Source organism: Malania oleifera, chromosome 4, assembly GCF_029873635.1.
Source record: "Malania oleifera isolate guangnan ecotype guangnan chromosome 4, ASM2987363v1, whole genome shotgun sequence".
Taxonomy (NCBI): Eukaryota; Viridiplantae; Streptophyta; class Magnoliopsida; order Santalales; family Ximeniaceae; genus Malania; species Malania oleifera.
This window is the reverse complement of record NC_080420.1, coordinates 56,419,214-56,439,136: the sequence shown is the minus strand read 5'-3', so window position 1 is coordinate 56,439,136 and position 19,923 is coordinate 56,419,214. Positions and strand designations below refer to the sequence as shown.

Below are 19,923 nucleotides of genomic sequence, written 5' to 3'. Positions count from 1 at the left end.
TTTTTTTATTTTTATTTTTATTGAGGAAATGCAAGATGGGGTAGACTTCATGTTGATTTTTAGAGGGACCAACCCAAGGGCATTGCTTCGAATTGGAATTTGAGAACATGGCCAGGATCAAAGATTAGGTTGTTGATTACCGGCGCGTCGAAAAAAGAATTTCATACATGCATATCATGCAACATGCATCATTTTCATGCAGCATACATGCATTCATGCATCCCAACATGCATACATGTAGCAACATACATACATGATTCAGTCATACTTGTTTTACTGTATAGGCTCTACATATACCATTCCACCCTTGTGCAAGCAATCTCTATTTTGTCTACTTTGAAACTGGGGCAGCAGGGCCCCAAGTCCTACTTATGTCCTTTACTTTGAAGCTGGGGCAACTAACCCAAACCCTAATTGAGTCACCCATTTTGAAACTAGGGCAGTTGACCCAGGTCTGAGTTGATTTGTTCACTCTAAAACTGCGGCAGTTGACCTAGGTCTGAGTTGATTTGTTCACTGTGAAATTGGGGCAGTTGACCTAGGTTTAGATTGGTTTGTTCACTCTGAAATTGAGGCAATTGACCTGGGTCCAAAACTGATTTGTCTATTTTAAAACTGGGGCAGTTGACCCAGGTTCGGGTTGGTTTGTTCACTCTGAAATTGGGGCCATTGACCTAGGTCCAAAACTGATTTGTCTACTTTAAAACTGGGGGAGTTGACCTAAGTCAGAATTGGTATGTTTATTTTAAAACTAGGGCATCTGCCCTCAAAATCAAGTTATCCTTTCCAAATTGATGCGTCTACCCTAGAAACTGAGGCATTAGCCTTTGGGGCACAAACGATCCTTGTCCAAATATTAGAGGTGTCAAGTCTCCAAATGTCAAAAAAAAAAAAAAAAAATTCATCCAAGTTATTCCAAATTGCTATAGTACTAGGGTTCACAACGGGTATGAGTCATTAATCAGATACTATGGTACTCGGGTTCACACCTAGTACGAGTCGTCACTCAATTGCTATGGTATTCGACTCTATACCTGGTACAAGTCATCAATCAAGTTGCTATGGTATTCAGGTCCATACCCGATACAAGTCTTCACTTCAGTTACTATGGTATTCGGGTTCACACCTAGTACGAGTCATCAATCAATTGCTATGGTATGTAGTTTCACACTCGGTAAGAGTTGTCAATCAGATACTATGGTATTCAGATCCATACCTGGTACGAGTCTTCAATTTAGTTACTATGGTATTCGGGCTCACACCCGGTACGAGTCATCAATCAATTGCTATGGTACGCAGTTTCACACCTTGTACGAGTTGTCATCACATACTATGGTACTCGGGTTCACACTCAGTACGAGTCGTCACTCAATTGCTATGGTACACAAGTTCACACTCGGTACGAGTCATCACTTAGTTGCTATGGTACCCGGGTTCACACCCGGTATGTGTTGTCACTCAATTGCTATGGCACACGGGTTCACACTCGATACGAGTCATCACTCAATTGCTATGGTACCCGGGTTCACACACGGTACGAGTCATCAATCAATTGCTATGGTACGGGGGTTCACACCTGGTACGAGTCATCTTCCATTGCTAAAATGCTCGAGTTCGCACCCGCTACGAGTCATCACTCAATTGCTATGGTACCCGAGTTCACACCCAATACAAGTCATCTTTCGTTGCTACGGTACTCGGGTTCACACCCAGTACGAGTCATCACTCAATTGCTATGGTACACGGGTTCACACTCGATACGAGTCATCACTCAATTGCAATAGTACCCGGGTTCACACCTGGTATGAGTCATCAATCAATTTTTATGGTACATGGGTTCACACCCGGTATAAGTCATCTTCCGTTGCTATGGTACTCGGGTTCACACTCGGTATGAATCATCACTCAATTACTATGGTACTTGGGTTCACACCTGGTATGAGTCATCAATCATTTGCTATGGCACACAGGTTCACACCCGGTACGAGTCGTCAATCATTTGCTATGGTACTCGGGTTCACACCTGGTACGAGTCATCTATTCGTTGTTGTGGTACTCGGGTTCACACCCAGTATGAGTTATCACTCGATTGCTATGGTACATAGGTTCACACTCGGTACGAGTCATCACTCAATTGCTATGGTACCCGAATTCACACCCGGTACGAGTCATCAATCAATTGCTATGGTATGCGGGTTCACACCCGGTACAAGTCATCTTTCATTGCTATGGTACTCGGGTTCACACCCAAAACGAGGCATCACTCAATTGCTATGGTACGTAGGTTCACATCTGGTACGAGTCATCTTCCATTGCTATCGTACTCTAATTCACACTCGGTACTAGTCATCACTCAATTGCTATGGTACCCGGGTTCACACCCGATACAAGTCATCTTCTATTGCTATAGTACCCAGGTTCACACCCGATACGAGTCATCAATCATTTACTATGGTACTCGAGTTCATATCTGGTACGAGTCATCAATCATTTGCTATGGTACTCAAGTTCACACCCGGTACGAGTCGTCAATCAATTGCTATGGTACTTGGGTTTATACCCGGTACAAGTCATATATCCGTTGCTATGGTACTCAGGTTCACATCTCGTACGAATCATCTATCAATTGCTATGGTATTAAGCTTCACACCTGAAACAAGTCGTCAATCAAATGCTAAGGTATCCAGGTCCCCACACCGGGCGCAAGTTATCTTCTTCAGATTCTATTAACCTTTTCATGGTCCCCTTCGCTAACTATTAACTAGAAAAACCACTAACCACTAACTCCCTAGAGAATTGTGCAACAATCCTATTTTGCCCTGTTTGCCTTTTTCACATCCCTGATTGGTAGAAACCACACTTGATTGATCTAAAAGGCTTAAGCAGTTGTGTGGTCTGGTTAAAATGTGTTTTTTTTTTTTATATATATCTTTATAGGCTTATTGCTAAAGACAACATATGAGAGCTCCTACTGTTACCTTAAAACAACAAGGCCAATAAGGAGGGGCAGCTGTAGACACCCAAATTTTAACTAAGTCGTTCTGAAAAAACCCGACATAATAAAAGTTTACTCTAAATCCCAAGAATTGGAGGACCCTTTTTGAAAAAAAAAACCCAGTTGAGTCTTGAGTCTTTGAAATTGTTTACTGAATCTCGGATATCTTTAAACTGAGTCCAGGTTAAAAAAAAATAAAAATGAGGCCAAGTGTTTTTGTTGAGTCGAGGGTATTTTTAATTAAGTTATGATTATTTCAAAATTTTTGATTTGAGTCCACTTGATTTTGATTTTAAGTTGAGTCGAGGCCCATTAATTTCAAAATTAATTTCTTAGGCCAAGTATTAAGTTATGAGTCCTTTTGATTAAGTTCCTTAAAATTCAAATTTGAGCCTGTTAGCCTATTAAGATGAAAGTTGAATTCTTCAAAATTTTTAATTTGAATCTATGAGTTTTTTTAAATTAAGTATGTCAAATTTCTGAGATGAGTTTTAGGTTGAGCATTTTAAGGTTAGGTTCTCTAATTTCAAATTCAGGTATTTTGTAAGTCTTGAGTTCGGGTTTTTCCAGTTATTCTTGGGGTGAGATTGGTCAGCTTTTATATGGGGGTCTAGGTCAAAATTTGAAAGCATATAGGTCATACATTTTATTAAAAAAGAAGGGACACGTGCCCAAAAGGTGTAGTACAAAGGAATGTTGCAAAAGAGTACACATGCAGGAAATAATACATACATTGGTTACAACTGAGCAAATATAGGGAAAGAAAAAAAGTACAAAGAATGGTTGCAGGGAATGAGGCATGGGGGTATATCAATATACATGAAAATACATACAAAATCACAAAAAATAAATAAAGGGAAATGAAAATTCAGACAGGTCCACTCTCTGGTTGCCAGCTGGAAGCATCTTCCAAGCATCCCGCACACAAAGAAAGACAGCAAGGCAATATGTTAACAGGAATTCGAAAACAAATAATAATAAAATAAAAATGAAGTCACATGTGCAATTTGCTAAAAAGAAATATTTCCTGCCATAGTTGTTGGAGGGGAATTCTATTGGCTAGGAGAAATTTGGGCGCCAAATCAACCCCTCAGACTCCCTATAAATTGGGAGAATTAGAAGTACAAAAACAGTGAGAAAGCATTGGAGAACCCCTGCAGAAATTGAGAGAGCACAATTAGAGAATTGGAGAGAGCATTCTGTCGAAATTAAGAGAAGGGAGAGGAAAGAAAAAAAAGAGCGAAAACTCTGCAAAAATTGCAAAAGAAGAGAAGCGGAGCAATTTAGAAACAGAAGTAGAGCAAATCAGAAATAGAAGCAGAACACACTTGGGGCGTACCACACACTAGACCAGACACCACATAGAAAGATGAGTGAGGGAAAAGGGGAATGTGCAAACAGATCTAAGTGTTGATAAAAAAAAGGAAGAGCTGAGAGTTAGGTTTTAGGGTTTCATTTTGCATGAAGAAGAAGGGAGAGAGAGTGTTCAAGGAGAGTTGAGAGAAGAGAGGGGACTTGCAAGCAGTGCAAGGGTTAATGAGCTTCAAAGAAAAGATGAGAGAAAGGGGAGACTTCAGGTGTTGAGCTCGGGTTTTAGAGAGGAGTCATAGAGAAGAAAGTTGCAAAAACCCTAGGGTTTCTGCGAATGATCAAGGAAGAAGGGAGAGAGAGAGAGAGAGAGAGAGAGAGAGAGAGAGAGAGAGAGAGAGAGTGTGTGTGTGTGTGTGTGTGTATTCGAGGGAGAAGTGAAAAATCGAAGTTTAAATATCCCAAGTCTCGAGACCGGTTCTTCCCCGAGCCGGTTTGGTCCACTAAACCGATCTTGGACCGATTGTTACTTTGTTTCTTTTGTATTTTATTATTTTAACGGTTTAAAAGTTCACAAATTCACCCAAAAAAAATTCACAAAAAAATCAGAAAAAATACAGAAAATTCATAAAGTTTAGGAGAAAATTCTAAACAAATATTTTCGACTTGATTTTCACTATTTTTCTTTAATTATCTTTTTTTTATTTAAAAATTTTGGAAAATAGGGAAAAAAATTTTAAAAATTCAAAAAAATTACAAAAAAAATATAAAAAATATTTTTGAGATTGGAATTTTGTCTTTGCAAAAATTTTCATCCCTAAATGAGTTCCCAAACCTCCCAAAACTGTATTCTCATACTTAGAAAAATCTTATTAAATTTCAAAATTTTGGGAGTGTATTTTGTAAAGTATTCTATCGATTTTCATTTCCAGATGATTTTAACAAAAGGATGTGGACTTTTAAGTCTTACGTTCCCTAGTTCTAAAAGAATATTATTATTATTATTATTATTATTATTATTATTATTTGTTTATTTGTTTGCATTTTATAAATTCACCAAGAGAGTAAAATAAAAAGGTGTCTAAATTTAATTAGGGGATAATTTTCAATTAATTAGATACCGTTCGTAGAACAGACGTATAAGAGGTACTAATACTTTCCCCCTCATATAACCGAACTCCCGATCCCTACTTTGGATACACAGACTGATTTTACCCACAATTGGGTAATAATTATGTGTTCTAACCATACTCCAAAATGTTAATGGCGACTCCATCACCCTCCATTTTTCATGAAAATTAAAACACACATTTTTACTTTGCCCACCCTGGAACGCCCTTCGCTCAGCGGGGACGTCGCGACAGGGGAAGAATTTTTTGACCTAAGATTATGTGCACAAATACAAATACAAATATATATATAGGTTTGGTAATGTGCATACTCCTTTGTGATATTGGACACTACAGAGTCAAAAAGTCAAAGAAAAAAAAAACCTTAAAATTTGATTCCTTTTCCTCTACATAATTTTGGACACAAAGCAACAAATGAAAATAAACATGAAATACATCTAAAAGACATAGAGAGACCAGGGGCAGTCTTGACGATCCACTACTAGAGTAAAACGCTCAAGAAGAGTTGTTCAATGTTGATGATTTATTCAATACTATGGATCCTAGTCACATGTGCTGTGCATCTAAGCATTGGGATGCAATTTGAGCTATGATACTGAATAATCAATGGACTCTTAGCATAGTCAATTGCACACTAGAAAACCATCAAATTTTTCATTCTAGTTGTAGATTTCAGATGTGAAATTGCTTGGGTGTCTTGATAACATGGAAACTATTACAAGTCATTGAAAATAAGCATGAAATATGACAAAGAGAAATAGAGAGACTAGAGGGCAAGCTTGACGATTCGCCACTTAAGTAAAACGCTGAGGAAGAGTTTTTCAATGTTGATGATTTATTCAATACTAGGGATCCTAGTCACTTGTGCAACTCAGCATTGTGATGTAATTTGAGCTATGATGCTAAACAATCAACGAACTCACAGCATAGTCAATTGCAGATAAGAAAACCATTAGATTTTTCATTCCAGTTGCAAATTACAGATGTGAAATTGTTTGGGTGTCTTGATAATATGGATCAAGAAGCATCATCATGCATGGATTATTATTTAGATTTCTTAAAACCAAGCTGGCCAGAAGAATACGACTACATGTTGGATGAGCCAGGAACACTTGATTTGAGATTACCAGATCTTCTGTAAATTGGTTGAAGAGACAGAATCCACATTCATTCCTATGTGTATACAAGATACACGCAAACTAACCTTCTATTCACATAGAAATGAATGTGCATTCTAACTCTTCAACTAATTTACAGAAGATCTGGTAATCTCAAATTAAGGGTTCCTGGCTCATCCAACATATAGTCGTACTCTTTTGGCTAGCTTGGTTTTAAGAAATCCAAACAATAATCCATGCATGATGATGCTTCCTGATCCATGTTATCAAGATACCCAAGCAATTTCACATCTGTAATCTCCAACTGAAATGAAAAATCCAACGATTTTCTGATATGCAATTGACTATGCTACAAGTTCGTTGATTGTTTAGCATCATAGCTCAAATTACATCCCAATGTTGAGTTGCACAGGTGACTAGGATTTATGGTATTGAATAAATCATCAACATTGAAAAACTCTTCCTCAACATAATCCCATAGAAAATCTAGTCCACCAATATTAAAACCCATGCCCACAGCCCTGTCCTTGGCTTCTAGCTCAACTGAAGTCATTTGTGAGCTTGTAGATGGTATTGCATGAACTTGTGATTCACCGATCCCATCTTCAAGCTTGTTCTTCAGCAAAACAAAATTTACTTTTGAATTCTCAGTGGCTAATATGTCTGACAAGCATATCATATTAGAACCATAGCTTGATGTAGTTGCTTAGAAAGTATTATCCTTCACTGAAACATTATTTGAAAGATTTAGCCGGACTACAGGACTGTACATGGCCCTTGCAGCCTTGTCATACGTCATCACAGCTTCGAGTGATGTTGGGAATGCACCAAGGCAAAGTCCTCCTGTTTGGCTCTTGAATCTCTACGACCCACTTACCCCATGTCCTTTGCCTTACACCTCTATAACTACAATGTGAGTTCTCCAATCCACCCTTACCTCTCATGCATCCCTTTTTTGACCCTTTAGCGGGAACTTTGCGGACTGTCTTTCCCTCATCATTAGAAAAATCAAGTTGATTGTTGTACTCCTTCCACTCTGCAATTGTCTCAGCTACAGATAAAGATCCATCCCGCCTGGAGCATAACCTCTTCTTCCTGGAGCAATTGAAGAAAGCCATATTAGAGTGTGGATAGTTGTGACCCATTTTCACAATTATGTTTCAATGTTAACAGAAAATAAATCAAAGTTCTTGGCAATTTGTTTTCCAGGTCTCGTACGAGAAATTTAGACTTGTTGAAGGGCTCTCGTCCTTTTGATGAACTTGCAATTCTCCTCCAAGGGAAGGCATTTATTATTTATCCTTCCAAGTGTCAAATTCAAGTGAGCAGTTTTCTCTCAGGATTGATTGTTCAAGTACCAGTATCAGCAACTTCTTTCAATTCTAATATTATTGTTCTTATTATTGTTGATGCGCACTGACTAGAAGAAAACAGTGATATATTGATGGCAATTAATTCTGAGCATCTTCAGCAATTTATGAGTTATTATTTGTCACCATCGGATAAACCACAGGTATTGTACTTCAATTTATTGTAAACCAGATTGGTATATTCTTTGGTTGTAGGAAGGCATTTCCACATCCCAAGTATCTTGTGAAGTTCTATTCATAAAAATGCTGTTTTATGGAAATTGCAGCGTTTAATAGATTTTAAAATATATATAAATCTCATCATAAATCCAGACTCAAAAAAAAAAAAAAGGTTCAAGAACATCTCACCGAGCAAGCAAAATATAAAACACGAACCGTACAATAAAATAAAATTAAAAAAAAAGGTGAAAAAAATCATACAACCTTTGAACAATATTGTCCGGCATCGGCGACATGGGAAACACTAAACGTCTGATCAGTCAAGAGGCGGCCTCACAGTTTGTGCTAGGGTTTCGACTGTTGAGGCATACCTTTTTGACTCTTTTCAACGAAATTTAAATTTCCCGACACGTCGACGGCAGCGGCTTAGCGCAGCGCAGCTACGTAGAGGGCAGAGGGCAGAGGGCAGAGGCAGAGGGGAGTTGCCGAGTTGGGACTGAGAGTCTAAGAGTCCGAGAGTCTGAGAGAGTGAGACAGTGAGGGGAGTCGGCAGTCGGGACTGAGAGTCGGCTTCACTGAAGAAGCCGTGTAGGATGTGTCAAATGTGAACTTCAAAAGAAACCCTAGTGCCATATTCATATATATCGAGGGACTGGATCCAGCGTGGCGCAACTTGGACTAACTTATTGTATGGTCCAATCATAATTAAGTAACGGTATTAATTTATATAAATAATTTAAATTAAAATTGGTTTTTCGATTTCTCCCTTAGGTTATACTTTGGAAATCGAAGACACTGGAAATTTATACTTTATAAAACCAAAACCAAAACCAAAACCAAATACCGAAAAAATAAACCACTTATGCATTTTGATTTCAATTTTTTGATAATTTTTGTATACCCCTATTTTTAGGGTTTGAGCTCCTATCTTTCCCTCTTTATTTTTCATGCACGAAAATATTTATCACTATTTGTGATGCAATTTTTTTAAAATTTTTTTGGTTATTAACTGGAGGTACTTGTTTGCTTGGTAAAGTATCATTTTCCCTATGTTTAATTTGCGATGATACCTACAGGGCACGAATTTGAATTTACAATTTTACAAGGGAATTGGATATTCATTTTGTTATATATATATATATATATATATATAGTTTTATTTAGGGCTTTCATTTCACAAGCTTGTCCATGAGTAATTTAATTTCATGAGTAATTTATAATTTTTCGATAATTTTATTTTACAAGGGCTTTCATTTCAGTTTTACTACGAGAAGGATAATATTTTCTTTCATAGTGAGCATTTTTGTGGTTTAAATTTTAATGAGAATGAACATGAAAAGTAGGAAATTTTTTTCAAAATCGTATATATTTACACCTTCCCCTCCTTGGGGCACATTTCGTTCTGGCTTCGGGACGTTGCAACAAATATATCATTAAAATATGCCTAAAAAGACATTGTATTAGATTTATCATTCATTCATATGACGATAAATAGATTTATTATTGATGTTTTTTTATTTTTATTTTCTGCACTAGTTTAATTTCCTTTTACACTGTGTGAGATCATTCAAACATTTTTGTTGTGTACACGTCGGCATTGACATTATTTTTTTTCTCTTTTTTGCAAATAATGTATATAAAACTTTAGAGTTCAAATATAAATCTCTATGGTTGTATTGTATTTTTATAATTATAATAGAAACTTAAAGCTTATTGATCATGAAAAACATTTGAACAATTTTGGAATGTTTCAAGTAAAATAAAATGTGGCTACAAATACTAAATCAATACCCATGAGGATGCAGAGCAAAATGGAGAGAATTCCATGAATATCTATTACATATTGAAAATTTACAAAATTATATTTTGTGACAATTTAAAACATTTTAATAACGTTATTTTTTGTAATCAATTACTCATCAACCTATTATTTTCAATAATTTATTGAGCCAAAAACGCTCACCTCCCGGAGTTTTAGCAAAAGAAAAATATTTCCTGAGATTTCAAAAATATCACAAACCTCTAATGAGGTTTTAAAAATGTCACAGACCTCTCCTAAGTTTTCCTAAAAATACACAGACATTTCTTGAAAAAAACTTAACATTTTACAAAATACAAGAAGAGGTTAGTGTCTTTTTAATAAATCTCAAGGTTCATAAGATTTTTAAAACTGAGGTTTCTAAAATTTTTGAAATTCCAGGGAATGTTAATATCATTTGCCCTAATTTATTTCACGTGGGACCAAATGATTTTTATAACTACTTGAATCATCTTCCCAGAATGACTAGAACTGAAATTACCAAATTTTTGCTGCATCCATCTGGTTATTGTTGATTTAACCATTATATTATTTATGGCAACCAAGGAATTGAATTTAAAGCAATTTCAGCACACACTATTTTTTGAATGCTCTCCAATATTTTTTATTGCTAAAAAGGAAAAAAAAAATTAAAAACTTGTCGCAGTCCATGGTAAGATTTCAAAAGTTTCTATTTTTTAATGCAATCATAGAAAACATCAGAAAAGGAAAATGAAATTCAGATCAGCAATGAACTTGAATATTAGGAATGAAAGGATAATTTAACAATAATAAATTAAAAGTATATTTAATCTATTATTGTCTCAAGTTCAAATCTTGAAAGCACGTGAAGAAATATGAAAGGAGATGTGCTACCCTCCACTGTATGGCATAAACTCAACAACTGAAAAAGGTGAAATGAAGGCACAAGTCTTTTTAACATAAACAAAAAAGAGAATTGAGGCACACAAATTCCATAGTGTCACATTCTTCAACATGTATAACTCTTGAATGCAAAACGAGTAAGTGTTGTTAATACGATCAAACACTATGTTCACAAGTACAAAAAATCAAATGAAAAATATGTTAGACGAAAAAGTAGGTGGATTGATCACCTTCTTCAATATGTGTAAGTCTTGAATGGAAATGGGTAAGTATTTTCTGACCTAATACATATATATATATATAATAGGGAAGAAGAAACAAGAGCACAACAAATTTACAGGTTTGGCAGTGTGCAAACTCCTTTGTGCTATTGGGCACCAGAGAGTGCAAAGTCTGAGAAAAAAAAAACTTAAAATTGGATTCCTTTTCCCCGACATAATTTTGGACACAGCAAGAAATGAAAATAAGCATGAAATATGGCAGAGAGAAATAGAGAGACCACCACTGGAGTCAAGCGCACAAATTATATTATCAATGGAAGCTTGCATTTTATAGCTTCCATTGCCAATCAAATGTCTATCCAGAGTGAAACCACTTTGTACTGCACATACATATCACCCTGACACCAGATATAAATAAAAGACTTGCTTAATTCCATATTATTTTTTCTTTAAGCCCTGGGGAGGCTGATGCCCGTGCACAATGCCACAAGGGAGCAGCCTGAACCTACACCACCCTTAACCACATCCCCCAAAAACAAAACATCAAGGAATGGAAAGAAAAAATTCAAAACTTCCTCTCCTCCCATTGGGTTTAGTGCACAAGGCCCAGTTCAACTTCACAAGGATTTAACATAGCCATCTACTGCACAGAATTTGAAGAGGTGATCATTCAGAAAAATTACTCATGTCTAAAGAATGGGTGAAAAACAGCCTACCTGTTAACAATCATCTCCCCTGCCCAACAAGTAGGGCCCCCACTTGTTGCTATATCAAGTCTACTGAATATGAAAATTTGCTTGGTTCAGAAAACATAAAACAAAGAGAATATAGAATTGATTACAACTTGGTATTATCCTCAAAACATTAGAAACAAAAAACGAGACCAAAAGGAAACACCTTTGAAAGCTTCACAGAACACAAAACCCATGAGGGAAAACTTAATATTGCATTTTTATGTCAAGGCAATGCACCTACTTGGTTACACGTATTTGTAACCTGAATTCTGCATGAGTCTACCAAAAGAAATTTTACAACCACCAAAAGTGAGATGACAAAAACAATTACAAGTCATTGCCTCTCGATGCTGAGTTGCACAGGTGACTAGGATCCATAGTATTGAATAAATCATCAACACTGAACAACTCTTCCTCAACGTAATCCAACAGAAAATCCAGTCCACCAATATCAAAATACATGCCCAGCCCTGTCCTTGGCTTCTAGCTCAACTGAAGTCATTTGTGAGCTAGTAGATGACATTGCATAAACTTGTGATTCACCGATCCCATCTTCAAGCTTGTTCTTCAATGAAACAAGATTTACTTTTGAATCCTCAGTGACTGATATGTCTGACGAGTTGCATGCCATATGTAGTTGCCGAGTAAGTATTGTTCTTCACTGAAGCATTATTTGAAAGATTTAGCCAGGCTACAGGACCGTACATGGCCCTTGCAGCCTTGTCATACGCAATCATAGCTTCGAGTGATGTTGGGAATGTACCAAGCCAAAGTCTTCTATCCCTGTTTGGCTCTCGAATCTCTGTGACCCACTGACCCCATGTCCTCTGCCTTACACCTCTGCAACTACAATGTGAGTTCTCCAATCCACCCTTACCTCATGCATCCCTTTTTTTACCCATTAGCAGGAACTCTGCGGACTGCCCTTCCCTCATCATTAGAAGAATCAAGTTGATTGTTGTACTCCTTCCACTCTGCAATTGTCTCATCTACAGATAAAGATCCATCCCGCCTGACCCGTGACCTCTTCTTCTCGGAGCAGTTGAAGAAAGCCATGTTAGAATGTGGATAGTTGTGACCCATATTCACAATTATGCTTCAATGTTTTGAAATATTGATACCACAAAGTAACCACCTTTTAGAGAACATATAAAATTTTAGCAAAAAATAAATCAAAGTTCTTCACACTGCTTTAAATTCAATCAGGATATAACACTCCTAACCAATGTCATTTGACAATGAACTCAGAAAGACTCTACTATTGTTAAACACACAAAAAATACACCTACACTATTTTTAAAAAGACAAACAACAGATGCACGTTTTCACATGATTTTGGAAGGATGTGTATTATGGGTAGGAAGTGACACCTTCTCTAGTATGTCCACCTCTTAAATCCCAACATCTCCTATTAGGTTTCACAGGGTTTCTCTCTGTCTCATGTACCCAAAAAGAGATGGTCAAGTGACTCATCTGGTGATTTATCCATCTTTCAGTCTATTTGGGAAGTATAAAAAATTAAGGCTAGCAAAAGTTAATTCAATTTCTTTTCTTCCTCAGGAAAGTCACTGCAAGGGAATAGTTGTATCAGTGCAAGCAGTCGCACAGGCACTAAGAATAATACTAGGACTACTTCATATATTGGTTGTTTTGGTCTAAAAATTGAAACTCGTTTTTTAGTTCTATTTCCTATTCGCTTTTCCTTCTTCTTTTTTTTCTGAAAAAGAAGACTATGGAGAGGAGGAGGAGGAAGAATAAAAAAAAAAAAAAAGTACCCCATCTCATTCTCATCACATCATTTTTTCTCCACTCTTAATCATCTAAACAAGTTTTCTGAAAAAAAAAAAAAAAGAAAACTTGTAAAAATAAACTCATTGCATCATAAAACCATTCGATTGCGCATATATACATAAAAAATAAAATAAACTGATAGCAGAAGACAGTGAATTATGATGCAGAATAAACAGGAAAAATGCATACAAGGGTCCCTTCATCCAATTTTTTACATGTACATACATATATGCTATATTTTATGAATGTATGAGATGGTTTCTTGCTATCTTGTATTTCAGAAAGTAGTGAGTGACCAAGAACCAGGGATCAAGCACAAGAGCCCATCACAGTATTATAAATTGACACTTTTCTTGTCATTTTACTTTTTAGTTTTTTTTTTTTTTTTTTTTTTTTATATTTTCTAATCTACATGAATGATTTCTAAATGTGACAAGTTTAATTTCTATAAGTTTCTTTAGAGTTCCAGATTTTATTTTATACATTTCTGATATATCTAATGACATTCTAGCCAATGAGTGGGAGGGAGTGAAAGCAATTTTTTAAAGAATAGAAATGGAGGAGAAAGGAGGGTGTGGTTACCCTCTAATCTACATGAATGTTTTATTAATTAAAGTGCATGAGAAAATAAGAGATGATCGTTCTTGCACTCTCTAACACCTCCCCCCAAAAATAGAGTTTAGATTCGATAGACACACACAATATGAATAGAAATGACTCAAAAGGCTTTATATATATAAAGAGAACTAGAAAAAGATCCCCTCCGTCCCTAAGCACTGAGCAGAGCTCGGGGTGCTAATGATGACTCTGCAATCTGCTCAATAAGACCCAAACAAGAACACAATAAGAGAACTCGCACGAAGATCACCCTAACCTCACTCTCTGCCATGGTTGCTGAGACCACCACCTTCCCCATAGACATCACCAACATGCGTCTTCAGCTCCACGGCCAGAACTCCCTCTCCTCCTCTCCCCGGCCCTCCGACGCCTCTACTTTCCGAGTGGTCTCCAACATTGTTCGCAACGAAGGGCCTGTCGCCGGTGATTCTCCGACATCTCTTCTACATGCCAATTTGAATCATTGACTACGAGCACTTGAGGCACACTGTGGGGCAGAGTGACCGTCCTCTTTCTCTCTCTAGCAAGGCACTTGTTGGAGAATCTCTGGCGTCATCATGCAAATTTTGCGGAGCCAATAGGAGAAAACAACCTTTCAAAGATTCCTCGTGACCCAACAATGAAAGGAAAGATGTGCACTAGTCTCATTGGCTCACAAATCAACATAAAAATATATTGGTTGAGAGCTTTATTGGCCTCCTTATAACAAGTCATACGTATTCCTGTTAAGAGATATGAGTCTAAGTGAAAGCTTGCACCAAGAAAGGAACCTTAGCCTTCCAAACAACTTGATATAGAGCAAAAGGACAAGGGATTGCGGGTCTTGAAAGATGAAAAAAGAAAGATCTAGAAGAAAAGGAACCCAATGAATCCCCTAGACAACTGGCCCAAACCTGAGCATATGAGGAATGAATGAATCCAACACACTCAACAAAGAATGGAGGTAGTGGCTAGCCCTGCTGATCTTGTTAAGGTTAGGATGCAAGCAGATGGTCGTATGGTGAGCCAAGGTCTTCAACCCAAGTACACACTTTGAACAAGATTATACATACAGGACTTGGAGGACTGTGGAAAGGTGTTTTCCTAAATGTCCAATGAGCTGTTTTAGTGAACATGGTCTCAGCCTGCTATGATTATGCAAAACATATCGTTATCCAGAAACAGATTGCTGGTGATAACATTTACGCTCACACCATAGCCTATATAATGTCTGGTCTTTCAGCAACTGCTTTGAGTTGTCCAGCTGATGTAGTTAAGACAAGAATGATGAATCAAGCAGCGGGTGAGGAAGCTAAGCTTATGTATAAGAACTCTAACGACTGTCTGGTGAAAACTTTGAGATTTGAAGGATTAAGAGCACTGTGGAAGGGGTTCTTCCCTACATGGGCAAGGCTTGGTCCTTGGCAATTTGTTTTCTGGGTCTCGTTAGACTTGTTGCAGGGCTCTCGTCCTTTTGATGAACTTGCAATTCTCCTTCAAGGGAAGGCATTTATTATTTATCCTTACAAGTCTCAAATTCAAGTGAGCAGTTTTCTCTCAGGATTGATTGTTCAAGTACAAGTATCAGCAACTTCTTTCAATTCTAATATTATTGTTCTTATTATTGTTGATGCGTACTGACTAGAAGAAAACAGTGATATATTGATGGCAATTAATTCTGAGCATCTTCAGCAATTTATGAGTTATTATTTGTCACCATCGGATAAACCACAGGTATTGTACTTCAATTTATTGTAAACCAGATTGGTATATTCTTTGGTTGTAGGAAGGCATTTCCACATCCCAAGTATCTTGTGAAGTTCTATTCATAAAAATGCTGTTTTATGGAAATTGCAGCGTTTAATAGATTTTAAAATACATCTCACCGAGCAAACAAAATATAAAACACGAACCGTACAATAAAAATTAAAAGAAAAAAAAAGGTGAAAAAAATCATACAACCTTTGAACAATTTTGTCCGGCGTCGGCGACATGGGAAACACGAAACGTCTGATCAGTCAAGAGGCGGCCTCACAGTTTGTGCTAGGGTTTCGACTGTCGCAGCTTATTCACCGAGGTATGTCTACACTTCGACAGAGGTAAATCTTGTGAGATCTGAGAGCTTTCATGTCGTCTGGAGTTCTTGCGAAGTGGGATATTTATAACCTTTTTCCAGATATATTTCCGGGCGTCTAAATATATGTGACGTGGCGCTTCAGAATCCGTACGATTGGACACGGGGCACTGGAAAGCTTCCACAGCCACACGATCCCCGCCCATCGCCTTCTTGATGCCCAAGAATTCCCGTTGAGGCATACCTTTTTAACTCTTTTCAACGAAATTTCCACGGCAGCGGCTTAGCGCAGCGCAGCTACGCAGAGGGCAGAGGCAGAGGAGAGTGAGTTTTTTCCACTTTTATCCCTTTATTTTTTAAATATATTAAATAATACCTTTTGGGATGAAATAATCCTGAAGTAATCTCGCTACTCCAAGTAGCGAAATTTTCACATGTCATTTCCATAAAAGAATTTATTTAATATATTTTTTAAAAAAAATGATAAATCAGGAAATAAATTATTCTGCGTAATAAATTTGAAAAAAATTTATTAAACAGAATAATTTATTTCCCAATTTATCATTTTTAAAAATATATATATTAAAAGAATTTATTGTATAATAAATTAAAAATTTAAACTTTATTTTAAATTACCAATTTTAATTATACCTAAAATTAATATATATATATATATATATATATATATATATATGCACTGACAGTTTGTTAAAAGGACAGAAAATATAACGTTCAAAAATATTATTTATTTTTAAAAAATATTTAAAAATAATAATATATATTTAGGGTTTAAAATTTAAATTATGAATATGATTTTTATGTATTTGTACAAAAAATAAATATTTTTTTTATAATTTTACCCAAATTTAAATTTGACTCTCGAATTCAAATTCCCAAATATAATCTTTTATTTTAATTATTAACTGATTTTCTATGATCAATGAATAGAAAAAAATCAAAGTAAAAAGTTGATTCTTTTTAAGAGACAAAAAAAGAAAAAGAAAAAGTGTGTTGGCTTTTTTGAGGTTAAATATTCTTAAGTCAAAGATTTGTGTAATTAATGTATTTATTTATGGATTTTAATTATGTGGGATACTCTTTCTAAGACTACTTCTTAGGTGTTTTCACTTATTGTTTTGTTCAATTAATAAAAAAAAATGAGAGAATATTAAGATATGATAATTATGTATACATTTATTATTCAAAGTAAAGATGGATTATCTTTATTATAAGAGATGAGAAAAAAAAATATTAAAGACTCGCTTAGTTGTGGAAGATATTTTTTATTTTCTAATATTTAAAATTTTAAAAAGTTATAAAAATTTAGTTTTTTTTAAAAAATATTTTGAATATACGTATAAAAAAGGTATAAAATTGGGTGTAAATACCCAAAAAATATAATAAATAAAAAAAATAGATTTTTGGCTGAGAAAGGAGAAAAATCGACAACGATTTTCTGGAGAGGAAAGAAAACCGGTGACGGTTTTGGGGATTTGTCGCGGGACGGTAAATAAAAACCATTTCAAATTCTAAATAATTCTCTTTACATTTTATTAATTTATTATTTATTAAATATAATTCCGCCTAATTATCAACAAGACATTCAAACTAAGATCATTTGTTAGCAACTTTTAAAAATTAAATTGTGGTATCCAAAATAATATGTGAATCACTTTAATTTAAAATTTTAAACAGAAGATAGTATTTTTGAGATTTAGTGAAAAATATAAAAATATATATTTTAAAATTTTGAGATTTGTTCAAAAAAAAATATTTATCTTTATATTTAATATAAAAATATATATTTTTAAAAAATTATTCTGCGTAATAAATCGGGAAATAATTTATTAAGTAGAATAATTTATTTCCCAATTTATCATTTTTTTAAAAATATATTAAATAATATTTTTTTATGAAAATGACATGTCACAAATCTCGCTATTTCAAGTAGCGAGATTACGTCAGGGTTATTTCGGGAAATATTTTCTCAGAAAATGTATTATTTAATATATTTAAAAAAAAGGGATAAAATGGTAAAAAACTCGAGGGGAGTTGCCGAGTTGGGACCGAGAGTCTAAGAGTCTGAGAGACAGTGAGGGGATTCGGGAGTTGGGACTGAGAGTCGGCTTCACTAAAGAAGCCATGTAGGATCTGGATTTGTCAAGTGTCAAACGTGAACTTCAAAAGACGAGTTTTTTCCCAATTTGTCATTTTTTTAAAAAAAATATATTAAATAATATCTTTCTTGGGAAAATAATTCTCGGAATAACTCTGACGTAATCTTAGCGAGATTTGCCACGTGTCATTTCGGAAATTATTTTCTCAAAAAAAATTATTTAAAATGATAAATCAGGAAATAAATTCTCTTGTGTAATAAATAGGAAAATAAATTCTTTTAATATATATATTTTTTAAAAATGATAAATCGGGAAATAAATCTCCTGCGTAATAAATTGGGAAATAAAACAAAATTTAATTCTTTTTCTTATTACTTTTATAACAATAAATTTTTGAAAAAAAAAATTCCTATTTAATTATATCTATTTTTTCAATTTAATATATTTTTGAAATTTTTTTTTACTTAAAAGTATTGTTTTGTTCACTAGATTTAAAGATTATTTATTTAGTTTATCTTATATCAATATACAAAATGTATACACGATACCCATTTCTCTATTTGGTTCATAACAAAAATAAAATTTCTATATAAGATTCTCATGAGTTGCATGAAATTAAAATTTACATATTTTGTAAGTATTATCACATGTGAGCATAAAGATAAGAGTGTCACATTTTTTAAAATTTTATATTCCTCAAAATATAAAAATTGTCATCATATATGACTTTCTAATCACCAATTAAATGTAAAAATAAATATCATGAAGACTTTAAAAAAAATTAATGGTCTGTTTAGCTATGGAAAATATTTTTAATATTTATTTTTAGTTTAAAAAATATTTAAAAAATAGCTAATTTTTCATTTTTTAGAAATTTTTTCTAAAATAAATTAATAGTATAAAAAAATTGACACTATTTTCTTGTAGAAATAGTTCTATTTTTATTTTTTATTTTTTAAATAATTAAAAATGACGTTCTTTATTTTTAAAAATTCATATAGAAAAAGATAACAAATAATTTTTACTGTTTTTTAGATTTCTAACTCTTGTTTTGTTAATTAAGACTTGATAGCATGCACTCATATATTAAATTTTGATTTGTGAATTCAAATCCAAAATTAGTGATCAAATATATTAATATGACAATTTATATATAATATATATTACATAAATTTTAAAATAATATTAATATTATGATATCATTATTAATATTTTTATTATATATAATAATATTATAGCATATAAAAATTTATAGAAAGAATTTATTTCCCGATTTATTACGCAGAAGAATTTATTACCTAAAAGATTTATTTCCTGATTTATCATTTTTTAAAAATATATATTAAAAGAATTTATTTCCCTATTTATTACACAGAAAAATTTATTTCTTGATTTATCATTTTTAAAAAATATATATTAAATAATATTTTTTTTTGAAAAATACTTCTCGAAATGACACGTAACAAATCTTGCTACTTGAAGTAGCGAGATTACGTCAGGGTTATTTTGGGAATTATTTTCCCAAGAAAGGTATTATTTAATATATTTTTTTAAAAAAAAGACAAATTGGGAAAAAACTCTTCAAAAGACACCCTCGTCCCAGATTTCAAAGTATTTTCGGTATTA

The 19,923-nt window shown here is 34.3% G+C and overlaps 1 protein-coding gene, 1 long non-coding RNA gene and 1 pseudogene across 3 annotated transcripts; 1 reads left to right on the top strand and 2 right to left on the bottom strand.

The window, feature by feature from the left end:
- Nucleotides 1–6,856: 6,856 nt before the first annotated feature.
- On the bottom strand, nucleotides 6,857–8,694 carry LOC131154523 (dehydration-responsive element-binding protein 2B-like). The gene is made up of 2 exons (XM_058107339.1): nucleotides 8,345–8,694; nucleotides 6,857–7,646 (listed from the first exon to the last, which is right to left on the bottom strand). Exons 1-2 carry the CDS (start codon nucleotides 8,374–8,376, stop codon nucleotides 7,340–7,342), a joined length of 339 nt encoding a protein of 112 aa, XP_057963322.1. The 5' UTR covers nucleotides 8,377–8,694; the 3' UTR covers nucleotides 6,857–7,339.
- Nucleotides 8,695–11,270: 2,576 nt separating this feature from the next.
- On the bottom strand, nucleotides 11,271–16,496 carry LOC131154522 (uncharacterized). Of its 2 annotated transcripts, none has more exons than XR_009136502.1 (3): nucleotides 16,069–16,496; nucleotides 11,701–12,744; nucleotides 11,271–11,624 (listed from the first exon to the last, which is right to left on the bottom strand). It is a non-coding gene; the product is annotated as an uncharacterized LOC131154522 (long non-coding RNA). The 2 variants fall into 2 exon arrangements; XR_009136503.1 differs by having other exon boundaries at nucleotides 11,271–11,627; nucleotides 16,069–16,486.
- LOC131154521 (mitochondrial uncoupling protein 3-like) lies at nucleotides 14,810–15,584 on the top strand (annotated as a pseudogene).
- Nucleotides 16,497–19,923: the final 3,427 nt, after the last annotated feature.

What these genes read in the sequence shown, in the direction of transcription:
- LOC131154523 (XM_058107339.1), bottom strand. Translation starts at nt 8,376, where the DNA reads ATGTCGCCGATGCCGGACAATATTGTTCAAAG. An exon ending in CCGGACAATATTGTTCAAAG is followed by an intron (nt 7,647 to 8,344) that starts GTTGTATGATTT and finishes CAATTGCTCCAG; the next exon opens with GAAGAAGAGGTTATGCTCCA.